The sequence below is a fragment of the Sander vitreus genome, chromosome 8 (assembly GCF_031162955.1).
Source record: "Sander vitreus isolate 19-12246 chromosome 8, sanVit1, whole genome shotgun sequence".
NCBI lineage: Eukaryota > Metazoa > Chordata > Actinopteri > Perciformes > Percidae > Sander > Sander vitreus.
Window position 1 is genome coordinate 32300118 of NC_135862.1, and position 12500 is coordinate 32312617.

At 40.1% G+C, this 12500-nt stretch overlaps 1 protein-coding gene across 2 annotated transcripts in view; it reads left to right on the forward strand.

Annotated features, from left to right (window-relative positions):
* The window catches only part of ferry3 (FERRY endosomal RAB5 effector complex subunit 3), a 38214-nt gene that overhangs the window by 18584 nt on the left and 7130 nt on the right, over positions 1–12500 (forward strand). For both annotated transcript variants that reach the window (XM_078257863.1, XM_078257862.1), the window contains exons 9-13: positions 205–333; positions 2129–2197; positions 2691–2893; positions 10599–10656; positions 11743–11810. In XM_078257863.1, coding sequence (XP_078113989.1) covers positions 205–333; positions 2129–2197; positions 2691–2893; positions 10599–10656; positions 11743–11810 — 527 coding nt within the window. The remainder of the gene's footprint in view (positions 1–204; positions 334–2128; positions 2198–2690; positions 2894–10598; positions 10657–11742; positions 11811–12500) is intronic.

Sequence of the window (12500 nt, forward strand, 5' to 3'; positions counted from 1 at the left end):
TAATTTTTTTATAACCAAGTGGGTTGTAATATGTACTTGCCCAACGTGCAACGCTTATTGTTGAACCCTGTTTGGATTGATTTGTTTTGTCTAGCGTTAGAGTGCAGCATAGAGACATAATTACAGAGATCAGCTCTGTCTAGATATTAAATCTAACCTCATGCATCATTTCATCCCTGGCCTGTTCTTTGTTGCCCCCCCCAGACTTTGCAACTGTGGCGAAGGAGTGTACAGACTTCCACTTTCCCTGTCTGGAGGCGCAGCTGGATGAGGTGCAGCAGGTGGAGCTCTATGCCAGAGCCCAGCGGAGCAGCAAGCAGAAAGAACAGCCTGGTTAGACTTTTGGTTGTTCCATTACAGCTCTGACGTAGACAGAGGATTAGAAAGAGAGAGGCTGCTGAGACCGAGGCTTCCACAAATCTCAGCCTGGATGTACAGTTCACCAGAAAACCAAAAGCCTGGACACGGACTCTGCTGAAGAAAATGTATTTTTTTCTTTTTCTTCCGCCAGCTACGCATTACAAAATGCTCAACTAATATTGCTATTCATAGCCCTGTTTAGCAGTGCCACACAGACACAAAGCTACAAGATCCAAGTGGTTGTACCATCTAAACCAGAGATCTCCAACAGGGGACCTGTGACCCCTAGCATAATATACCGAAGGGGATTGTTAATCTCTAATTTACCGGGTTTGATGATTAGCAAGACAAGAAAAAGAGCACCTTTATCATTTTTCCCCACTTAAATCTTTGACATTACGTTCAACAACCAACACTAACAAATAAAGCAAAAAAATAATCTGCTTGGGAGTTTCCTTCACTTTTTAACAGCCTTGGAGAGTAATGTTATTAACTATTGTTCTAGTCCAGTGTTGCCATTGTAAGTCCTGTATAGAGTCTGTCGGAACACGATCTGTGCTGCCTGCACGATCCGATATGCGCATGCGCATAAATACTTAGGAGAAAACGTGACGGTTTCCCTACACTATTTGTATCACACATGCGTTGAAACACTTGACGGCCAGGCGGCACAACTGGCGGCATATTTTTGTACTAAATAAACACTGGAGCGACCACCACCGGACAAATCATTAATAATATATTTGTTTTTGATACTTGATACTAAAAGACCCTCAAAATAAAACCTGAAAATAACTGTTAAAATGTATAACAGCTGTTACGTCAGTTTTACTTTACTTGTGCTCATTTAAAATACAATCACTCAATACTTGTCTTTATTGTTATTACTTTAAAGTCTTAATTTAGCTGTAGCCTGCTTTTCCCAGTGTTTAGTTTGAGTTAACGTTATTTTAGACTGAATCAAGCTGTCAGCTAGCAGTTAGCCGAATTAGCTGTTAGCTAAACTAACGTTAGCTTCCCAGTGGAGGCTAACGGCATACTGCTACAACTATGACCAGAAGCATGGAAAAAGATCGTGCAGTTTCGTAAATCCTCGTAAAAAAACAGGATTATCATCGAACATCTTGCGCATGCCGGATCGTGCAGGCAGCACAGATCGCGTACCCAAAGAGTCCATTTTTTTCCATTTTCTGCCCAGTTGTAGCCTTAGTGTGTGTGTTGAAATCTTTCCGTCAAAAAGATTTCTTCAGCAGTTGTTAGCCATTGGTTTATCGTCGGTGGTGTTTCCAACACCCAGTTCCGAGTGCTAGCTTTTTTTTGCTAGCTACTAGCTGTATTCTGATCAATTTTCTAGCACTAGCAAGTAATGTTTTCTTCAAGGAATTCAGTAGCTTTACCTTTTACATGGGAGGAAAATTGAAGCTGTCTTCAAAAGAATGAGAATGCAAAACATGTCAAAGAGTTGGAGAATGTCAGCGACATGCCAGTAGTATGAGAGGGGGGTTTAAATAGTCAGGAAGTAGAAGACACTTTACATTACTGCTACTGCATTGAAGGGAAAGTGTGTCCAGATGCTTATCACAGCTTGAGTGGTTGGTGGAGTAGAGCTGGATATAGAAACATTCTTCCTAGGTTACAAGCCTTTCAAGGAAAGTCAAGCCCCCCCCACTGCTGTGAACTGTCCGTATGAGATATTTAGATCAATCTTTTTTTTTATTTTTTTTTACGTACTGATTTTCGTTCTGTTTTTCTACGTTTATCCTTACAGAGATTCCAAGGAACGGAGGTGACGATAAGAGCAAAAATGTGGAAAGAAATCCATCTAACATCTTACCAGGTAATGGATATCGATAGATTTTTGTTCACTGACGCCTAGGGCTGGGTATCGTTCAAAAATGTTCGATACTGGTACTGATACCAATACCGTGACTTTAATACCGGTTCCTAAACTATACTTTTTTTCGATACCAATTTTATAAAACAAAAATAAATGACAACATTACACATTACGGCACACATCTTTATTTATTTTTCAGCTCCTACTACTTGAGCCCTGTCTCTGAGTGTAACGTAGAGTTTTAACCTGCGTGTCTCTACGACGTGTAATGTTAGACAGCCAATCACAGATATTATTGGGTCTTGGTAGAAATTTTGGCTCACTGACGCTGATGAGATTTACTCCTTATAGGTATTGAAATTGGGTATTGAATGACGAGGCATTTTTCGATAATCGATACTTTAGAGGCAATTCGGTACCCAGCTCTAGTGACGCCAGTCAAATACTGTTCTGTCAACATCACACACTGTACCTGCTGCGTCTCCCTCCAAAGGTGAGTTTTACATCTCGCGGCACTCCAACCTGTCCGAGGTCCACGTTGTCTTCCACCTGTGCGTGGACGACAATGTGCGCTCGGGGAACATCACGGCCCGGGACCCGGCCATCATGGGCTTGAGAAACATCCTGAAGGTGTGCTGCACACATGACGTCACCACGGTGACCGTCCCTCTGCTGCTGGTCCACGACATGTCCGAGGTAAGAGGGGCTCAGAGCACTGGGAACGTGTGTGTGTGTGTGTGTGTGTGTGTGTGGGTGTGTGGAGGGGGTAACCCTTTATAATAACCGTCACTAATTCAACTTAAGTTAATAATTATTTAACTGTTAACTAACCACAAAATGATAATTAATGTTTACTAATTATTAGCAATGCTGTAATTAATGTTATTTATTGTTGAAAACATCATAACATTTTATATATTATGTTAAGTATTTGTTAATGATTACCAAATGATTTGTAAACTGGCTATTATAAAGTTGAAACTGATGATTATTATAATAATAATAATAATAATAATAATAATTTATACTTTATTAATCCCACAAGGGGAAATTACAATGTTTTCACTCTATTGTTATTATTATACACATTACACACGGGCCTCGCTCAAGAGCACCTTGGCAGTGCCCAGGAGGTGAACTGGCACCTCTCCAGCTACCAGTCCACCACCATACTTTGGTCTGTATAGGGACTTGAACCAGCAACCCTGCTGTCTCCCTACTCAACTCCCTACTGACTGAGTTACTGCCACCCCAACATTGTGTGTGTGTGTGTGTGTGTGTGTGTGTGTATGTATGTATGTATGTGTATATATGTATGTGTGTATATATATATATATATATATATATATATATATATATATATATATATATATATGTGTGTATATATATATGTATATGTGTGTGTGTGTATATATATATATATATGTGTGTGTGTATATATATATATATATATGTGTGTGTGTGTGTGTGTGTGTGTATATATATATATGTATATGTGTGTATATGTATATGTGTGTATATATATGTGTGTATATGTATATGTGTGTATATATATATATGTATATGTGTGTATATGTATGTGTGTATATATATATGTATATGTGTGTATATATGTATGTGTGTGTATATATATATATATGTGTGTGTATATATATATATATATATATATATATATATATATATATATATATATATATAAAATACGTTAATGGTTAATACATACTTTGTAAAGCATCTATAAACATGATTTAGATGGCTATTATCAGTGCAAACATAATCACATGATCATCTCCTGTATAGATCACCATACAAAGATTTAAATTTAAAAAAAAGAAATATTGGGGGGGAATTTCTGCCTTTACTGGATAGGAAAGCTGAGATATGAAAGGGGAGAGAGAGGGGGAAGACAAAGATTTCATGGGGCCAAATGAATGCTTTATAAACCACTTAATTAATCATTAACTAAGTATTATCAGCATTAGTTGCAACTTTACAATAGGCAGCAAAATGATGTTTATAGATGGTTTACAAAACAATTGTTAACCATTTACAAATATTAACTATATCTAAATGTATAAACTATATTACACTCAACTAATGATAGAAATAATATAGATTATAGCATCACTAATAATTAGTGAACATAACTCATCCTTTCATTGTTTGCTAGCAGTAAAATAACTTCCCATTTATTAGTGACGGTTATTATCAAGTGTTACCCACTCTTGCACACGTTTATAAGGAGTATAACAATGTAGTAATGTGATACCTCACAGGAATTGTAGGAGCCATTGTGGCTTTTTCGAGTAACCAGACATTGGCTTTTGTTTCTTTTGTGTACATTGGGTGTCGCTCTGCTATTACCTGGGGGAAAGTTATAAATAAGGTAGGATCCAAACTGTTGTCGGCAGGTGTTTGGCCCGGCTTTGTGGACCAATGAACTGATGGACCAACAGAACGAGATGCAGAGTTGCTGGTCGCAGCCATAGACTGTTAATATTAATGGACAGAGCATGTGTGACGTCACCCATAGGTTTGTGGAGATCTGCTATCCGTCGTTGAGTTTGCCGTTACGGGCCCAGCCATCCTGGTTGCGGATGTGACGATTTTAGACGAGAGGGAGGAGTGAGGGAGGAGCTGCTTACACTCTACGTTACGTTACACACTTTCACTGGCAATCACATCATAGCCACGCCCTAAAACACCCCCTGCTTTATCGCCGATTTTAAAATCACCGAAACCATAATTCAAAACATGAACATCATTCTGTGTTTCAGAAGACTTCAAACTAGCGATTGAGACCGTAAACACATTATGAAACTGTTTACTGAGGTAATAAATCAAGTGAGAAGTGGGTCACTTTCTCATAGACTTCTACAGAAACCGACCTCCTTTTGCATCCGCACGTGTCGCCCCCTGCTGGAATTCAGATAGAATGCAGGTTTAAGGCACTTCCGCATTTGCAGCACTTCGCCGAATCGGATGCGTTGTCCATTAATATTTACAGTCAATGGTCGCAGCTAAAATTGTTACACTCCTCTTACGCATCACATTCCAGGTGCATCATCAATGGATTTTTATTCCGAAAAACAAATAGTACATCATGGTCAGAGAAATACGTTGCTTCTTGCTCAAGTGAAAGATCACGTGTGTGTAGTTTAGTGTACTTTAGTATACTTGTTTGAATGTGGAAATCTTTCTATACTGGCCAAAGAAAGTGAAGAACAAGAAGAAAGAACAAAACTACTCTCTACTGTAATGTTAGGTTTCATGTCAAAACACTGTTTTGATAAAAAAGTAAAAATGTAAATGTGTTTTTTAAGATTTATTTGATTTATTTTGAACAAAAAAAACAACAACAGGAATAACTAGAATGGGAAGAGCAAAAGCAACAGATCAGGAGAGCTATAAAATATGACGAAACTCATTCTTCCGATTATTCCAACACCACATAAATGCAACACAAATGCCCCATCTTGCAATTTTAAGAAAAGTCAAAAAATAATTCTTCTAACAGCCCCGTGATTCGGAGCCGCTCCAAAATGTAATGGGTTCTTCCTTTGCCCATTTTACACGCTACCACCAAGTTTCATAAAAATCGGGCCCAGTAGTTTCTCCGTAATCCAAAACAAACGGGTTAAAGAACACAACAGGACGTCCCACAAATAAGCCGTTTCATTGATACTCTCCCCGCCCCACAACCCTTCTGCAAATCGCCGGATCGCCGTTTCCCTGTCTGAAGGCAGCCTAAGAAGTGTGTGATTGATTGCGGTTGAAGGTGAAGAAAACCTGCTGGCCAGACAAGTCCTCCGTGGCTCTAGCTGATGGCATAGTCCCAATTTCTTCCCTTTCATTTAGCCCCTGCTTGTTTATGCACTGCATCCTCAGCTGTGGCCTGGCTTGTCAGGCTCTGGCTGTGAATTCAGCCTACAACTTAACATTTCCCAGGTTTAAAGCCAGGACGGCAAAGTAGAGAGTCGTGAACTCTTCGGTTTACTTAGTACCTCAGAGTGTACAGTATGTACAGCAGCACTCCACTCAAAGAATAGGGGAAGAGTAACAGAGAAAGCTTTCAGTGACTGTTGAACTGAGCCCGAATCAATGATTAGGGAAATTCCCCATCACAAAAAGGTGAATTTTTGTTGTTAGATCTGGAATTTTTGTCGTTGATCTGCTGGAAATTAATGGATTTAGGGACCTGAATAGCAACTCCTTCTTAGTTCTTAAACTGAATAAAAAATTGAAACCTAATAAACTTAGAATTACATTAGTGCACTCATGCCACAACGTGCCCAGTGCAATTTTTCTTCTCATGTCTATTCAGGGCTCTTTGTTCACACAACCAAAGACTTCTAACTTCTGAAGCCTCAGGAACCAGAGGAACTTTAATTAGTAGCTTCTGGTTCCACTCAAAACGTTCCGTCTGTCACCTTCTTATCAGTCTGGTTTGCCATTTAGTGGAGATGTGTGCCTGTTTTGTACAAGCCTATTCTTGTATTTTGGCATTTAAAACAACACTAGTTGTTGAAAGTCGATGAACTGCAGACTGTGATCAAAATACAACAGGGCTGTGCCTCTTATTCTTATTTCTAGATGGTTTTCCTTTCTCCCCCTGAGCATTGAAGCCTGGAAAAGGAACTCAGAAGAATTGCATAATAATATTGTAATACTAGGGGTGGGGCGTGGGGGGAGAAATCGATACCGCATAGTATTGCGATATTGTCCGTGGCAATACTGTATCGAGACACAGACGCCAAGTAGCGATCTATTATTATATATGTGTTGGTCAGTTTGTCTGCTTGGCAATCCCATTTTGCAGCATTAAAATTGAAGTGAGATGAACAAACGGAGAAATTTCTATTTTTAGGGCGTTTTCACACCTGAAAGTCTGAACCAAGGTCCGGACCAAGGTTCATGTTTTTGTTACATTGTATACATTTGATCCGGTAAGTCTTGGTTTCACACTGCAGTTAACGATCTACACGTGACAAAACTACGTCCTGCCGTCATCACATACGTGAGCTGCGTCTCCCGATACTTGGAAATGATGTCGGAACTGCGTCGGAGTTTTTTCAGCTGACTGCTGCTCTCCCCTACCGCCGCGGCTCTTTTTGTTTTGTTGTGATGTTGAGAAGCAAGACACGGGAACTTTCTTTCTGGAGAATTTATTCAGAGACAAACGGAGACCTACACTGTACATTTACTACCACTTAACAAATAAACTGCTGATGTATTCTCTGCTCTGATAGCCAACAGCTGCTCTGAACGCATTCACCGTCACTCTCTCTCTCATGTAGCCTACACACTAAGCACCGAGCTATTCCTTAAAGGAGCTTCCCCGGTCTTGTAACACAAGGAGAGCCTGCCAGAGCTTCTTGTGTTTGGTCCGAAAGTCCGAACCACCCAAAAAATGCTTACACACTATAAACGAACCGGACCGTGACCGAGACCACCTCTTTTGATTCGGACCGTGGTCCGGGGGAGGTTTCACACCTGTAATTTTGGTTCGGATCAAACTGAAAAGTCCAAAAGTCTGGACCAAATGAGGTATGTGTGAAAACGCCCTTAGATACTTTACTTTATTCTTTATTCAGGACACAAAAAGGCGGTCCATAGCACAATACAAAACATAGCAAAAGACAGATAAATACAAAACACATACAATAAGAAATGAATACAACAGTCAGAGTTCCACAATACACAAAAAGAGTGTTCAGATATTAGCATATAGACTAAAACGCCAATGGTTCCACAATCTCGAAGTGAACCTAACCACACTCATTGCGCAATTATGCTGTTGAATGACTCCGTTAGTCTACACTTACATGGTACATGAGATTCCTGAGTACAGCAGGACAGGTGGACACATCACCACTTACAAACATTTGGCTTGCACTGCTCCATCGTGGCATTTTAAGCAGCAGCCTCATACCATGATTATATACCACATTGAGTTTCTGCATACTGCTTTTTTTTTTTATAACGCAGTAAAGTGGACAGTATACATTGGGGTGCAAAAAGCTTAAAACAGATAAATAGATATAACAGATGTAGACAAAGTTTCCTTTTTGGGGACATCATTTGAAATCTGGAAAAATTTGAAGTTGGAAAAAAGGTAATACATTGCAATATATCGCAGAATATTGCAATATGTTTTAAAAACGCAATAGTACTGTATCATGACATCAGTATCGTGATGATATCGTATCGTGAGGCCTTCCCACCCCTATGTAATAAATGTTTTTTTTTATAGATATGTTTAGGGCAAAACAACATACTACACCAAGTAGTCATATTTAAGTATGGCCTTATGCCACTGTGTTTTAGTTGGAACTTTGTATGTTATCCAATTTAAAGGAAGCACTTTCTTGCCCATAATGTAAGCATTGTAGAGTTTACCTTTTATATTTATCCGTTAAGTAAATCCCAAGTAGCATGCATATTGGATCACGTTTTAGATTAATGCTAAGATTTTATTCATTTCCTGCCCTATAACATCCTAAAATCTCTGTATTTTCCAGCTAGACCACAGGCAATGGGTGAGACTACCCATCTCTATTTTGTACTTAAGGCATAGAGGAGAGAAGTCCCCCTTAAACTACTAGTGTTGGGAAGGGAATAACTATAATGCACGTTAAAAAGTTTGCAGACAGGAAATTGAAATCTCTGTCAACCAATGTAGTGCCAATGTAGTTCCAGACAGTGACCCTCACACATTTGCTATGTTCTTTTTCCTGACTGTAAGAATTGATTTTCCTTTCCTCAATTGCTTGAGAAAGACCACTGCTGCCTTTAGGGCTCCTGCACACTGCCTGCATTGCGTGAGCGTGCACCGAAAACGCGTGCATGCTAGAAGTAGGACCGAAGCGCGGCTCCCATGTTAACAGGTTAGAGCTTGCACACTGCTTGTGTGACACGCACGTCTCAGGCGCGGCTCGAGCCGCGCCGAAAACAGCTGCATGCTAGAAATAGGACCAACGCCTATTTTTCACGCGACAAGCAAGCGTGTTGGAAGCGTTTCCAGGCAAAATAGAATACAAAAGGATGTTTATATGTCATTTTTACACGAATACATCTAATAAATGACATTTTAATGTTTGAAAGTCTCTAGGTTTTGACATAAATGCAGATATAAATGTAATAAAAAGACATGTTTCTGGTGTGCAAAGACATAGAAAATGCCACGCAGCCGCCACGCAACTGACACGCAACAGAAACGCCACGCAGGCAGTGTGCAGGAGCCCTTAGTGCTCCTGTGAACAGCAACAGCTAGCTCAGCACTGGTACCAGCCTCAGTCTTAATGGAAAAACCCTTGAGTATACTCTCCTGTTGTTTATGCTTCCAAGACTCTTTGTTCATGCCTGTGGCGTTTACGTCGAAATGAGCGGGTGACTCATTTGACACGGGTCAAAACATTGTGGCAGAGAATCTACCTTTCTGACGCTGTGATGACTGCTAAGGTCACTGTGTGCAGCCTGGAAGCGAACGCACTCAAAATTGAAAGGAGATGAGATATATGCCTGCACTGAAATATATGCACTATAAATATATACCTGACAGGTAGACTCGCATTGCCAGACCTATGTCCACAGTGCTGTGGAGAAAGTTTCTGGCTACACCACACATACATTCTAGGATAGGAGGAAAAAAACGCCGTGGGTTGTTTTCATTTCTTTAAACCAATCACAATCGGTGCCAATCTACGGTCGCAACAACGGTGGCTCTGCAATATGGTGTCGGGAAGGAACTTGTTTTGGGGGAACATTTACACCCCGCAAAAGAATACACACACAACAATATTAGATGAAGTTAAATGTACACGCAATACAGTAACGTCAGCTATATAAATTAGCTGGATACATGGTTAAAGGTAATTTGCTCTTACCAGTGTATCGCCGTGTGTACTTCGTGCATAACAAATCCCCGCCAATCGGTCCCAAAATGTCCCAGTAAGAGAGTTAATGCAGTAAACATATTCTTTGTAAATCTTTATAATCATTCCTGGAAAGAACCAAGCAGGCATGCCTTGTTGCACCGTCTGAATGTGCTTCAAAAGTTGCAGTTGAAATTTTTTAGCGTGTAGCTTGCTAGCTTGAAGTTTGTCGTCGTTTTCCCGAAAAGAACGGAGTGAGACAGCGGCAACGCAACACGCCGGCGATTATCCTGGAAATGAATTGTCGTCGATCCAGACTACCTGACAGGAGACTTTGCGTTTGACCTAGTTAATATGTAATATGTACAGTGTCTAATTTGCATACCTGTGCAAGACTCGGACTAGGGATGTAATGTATCAAAATGTTAAACCGTATGACTCGGCTCTAAAGCCACCAACACAACTCGCGCTGCCTTTTTTGATTTTGAAAAGTATTTCTAATCTCATTTCTCTCCTCATCTCTGCAGGAGATGACCATACCCTGGTGTCTTAAGAGAGCTGAGCTGGTGTTCAAATGTGTCAAAGGTAAGATGAACGTTTTAACACATCAACACTGTTAAAACAGCAAATGCACCTGCGCCCATCTGTGTACCCATGGGCGTTCTGGTCTTACAGGGAGGTGTGTTCACGTGCATTCTTGGCTGCTTAGCAAATCTGCCATCATACAGTAATAGCAATGCGCCAAGGTACAAACGCGCCTGGCTTTTAAAGGGAATGGGAGATGACACTCTGATTGGTTTATTTCATGTTACGCCCAAAACACACCTGATTAATGAAGACACTAGGTACAACCCTTTTGAACCATGCAAAAAAATGCACCTGCGCCAGGCGTTTTAGCTTAGATCGTTACATTGCACCTTGTATTGTCCCCCCATTCTGCTGTATATTGGTGTATTCTTTACACTTTCATCGATGACTACCCAAATGTAAACGTGACTTGTGATGAGATGCAGTATTTCCAGCTGACGTTTCATAGCAGAGATCTGTCATGCCCGAAACACACAAGGTCTTGGTTTTTATTCCCTCAAAGTCAAAGAGCAAGGGACTCGTTTTTTAGCTGAAATCCTTCTTTGAAGAGAGAGACTCGCATGACAGTATTGTAGATTTTCCATAATGGAAAGCTGATCAAAATGTTCCTCCTGACTGGTGAAACAGCTGCTCTCTTGCTTGAGAGGAAGACAATGCAGGCTTCAGGGAAGGTAGATACACAAAATAATGTGATTTCAAAACTTAATTTCTCCTGCAGAGGAGCATATCAGTCATCTCCAAGCTCGCTCCGCTGACCCATTATACTTTCCAAGTCTGTATGTTCAAGATAATTAATAAAAAAAAAGGTCCCATACTTTTTTACTACATACTTCTTGTTTTCCCTAAATAGTTTATTTCTGAGGATATACACGCAGACAGTTCTTTAAGCCATTTACCAATACTTGGTCTATTTACATTTTTGATAAATGTAAATAGATAAAATCTCTTTTATTATATATTTGACCTCTTCCTTGAACTTTTTTTTCTTCTATCTTATGTCATTCTTAAACACAATGGAAACATGTCCCTCTGGATTGTCCACATTTAAAAACAGATGGATGTTCCATTCTGTTTTATTTGCAGGCTTCATGATGGAAATGGCCTCGTGGGATGGAGGAATATCACGCACAGTCCAGTTTCTAGTGCCAAAGGTGAGAGCAAAATGTACCGCCTCTATTTTTGGTTTAACAGCTTTGAGCTAAGGCAACACACAATCATCCTTTGATTGATTGAGCTTGCCAGCAAATCTCTGTTAATTCAACAGAAATGTATACTTAAGGCCTCACAGGTACACAGCATCATAAAAGGCACACCTGGCCTTGCTGTACACAGCTTTGAATGCAAGCAGAGAAGAGAGACTGTTTGAAAAGCATGCCATAAATCAGAGCTTCTAGAGCTTTAGGTTCTCTTGACCAGTGTTTACACTACTGTGATAAAAGAAAGCTTAAACTCATCCATATAATTGTTTGATAATCGACGGGATTAACGTGTAGTTTAGCAACTCTAAGGCGTAATCTTGAATTTACTTGGATATCCAGGTCTCACCTTATGTAAAAGTAAAAGAGCAAAAACATCTAGATTCAGCTTTGAAGCAAAGTTTTCGGTCTGTATTTTCAAGTGCTGAATGTAAAACTTATTTTATTTTGGGCTTGGCTGGATGTTGGATCCCTATAGCTTTTGCGGTTTGTCAGGAGAGGCAGCAGAGCTTACAGCCCGATCTCATGTTGACACGTTACGATGATGAAAACCAGCGGCATCAAAGGACTGCTTCCTGTCAGCTACATGCTCAGACACCATTCAAAATAGCACCTCTGAAACAACATTGTTTTCTATGCCTCAAA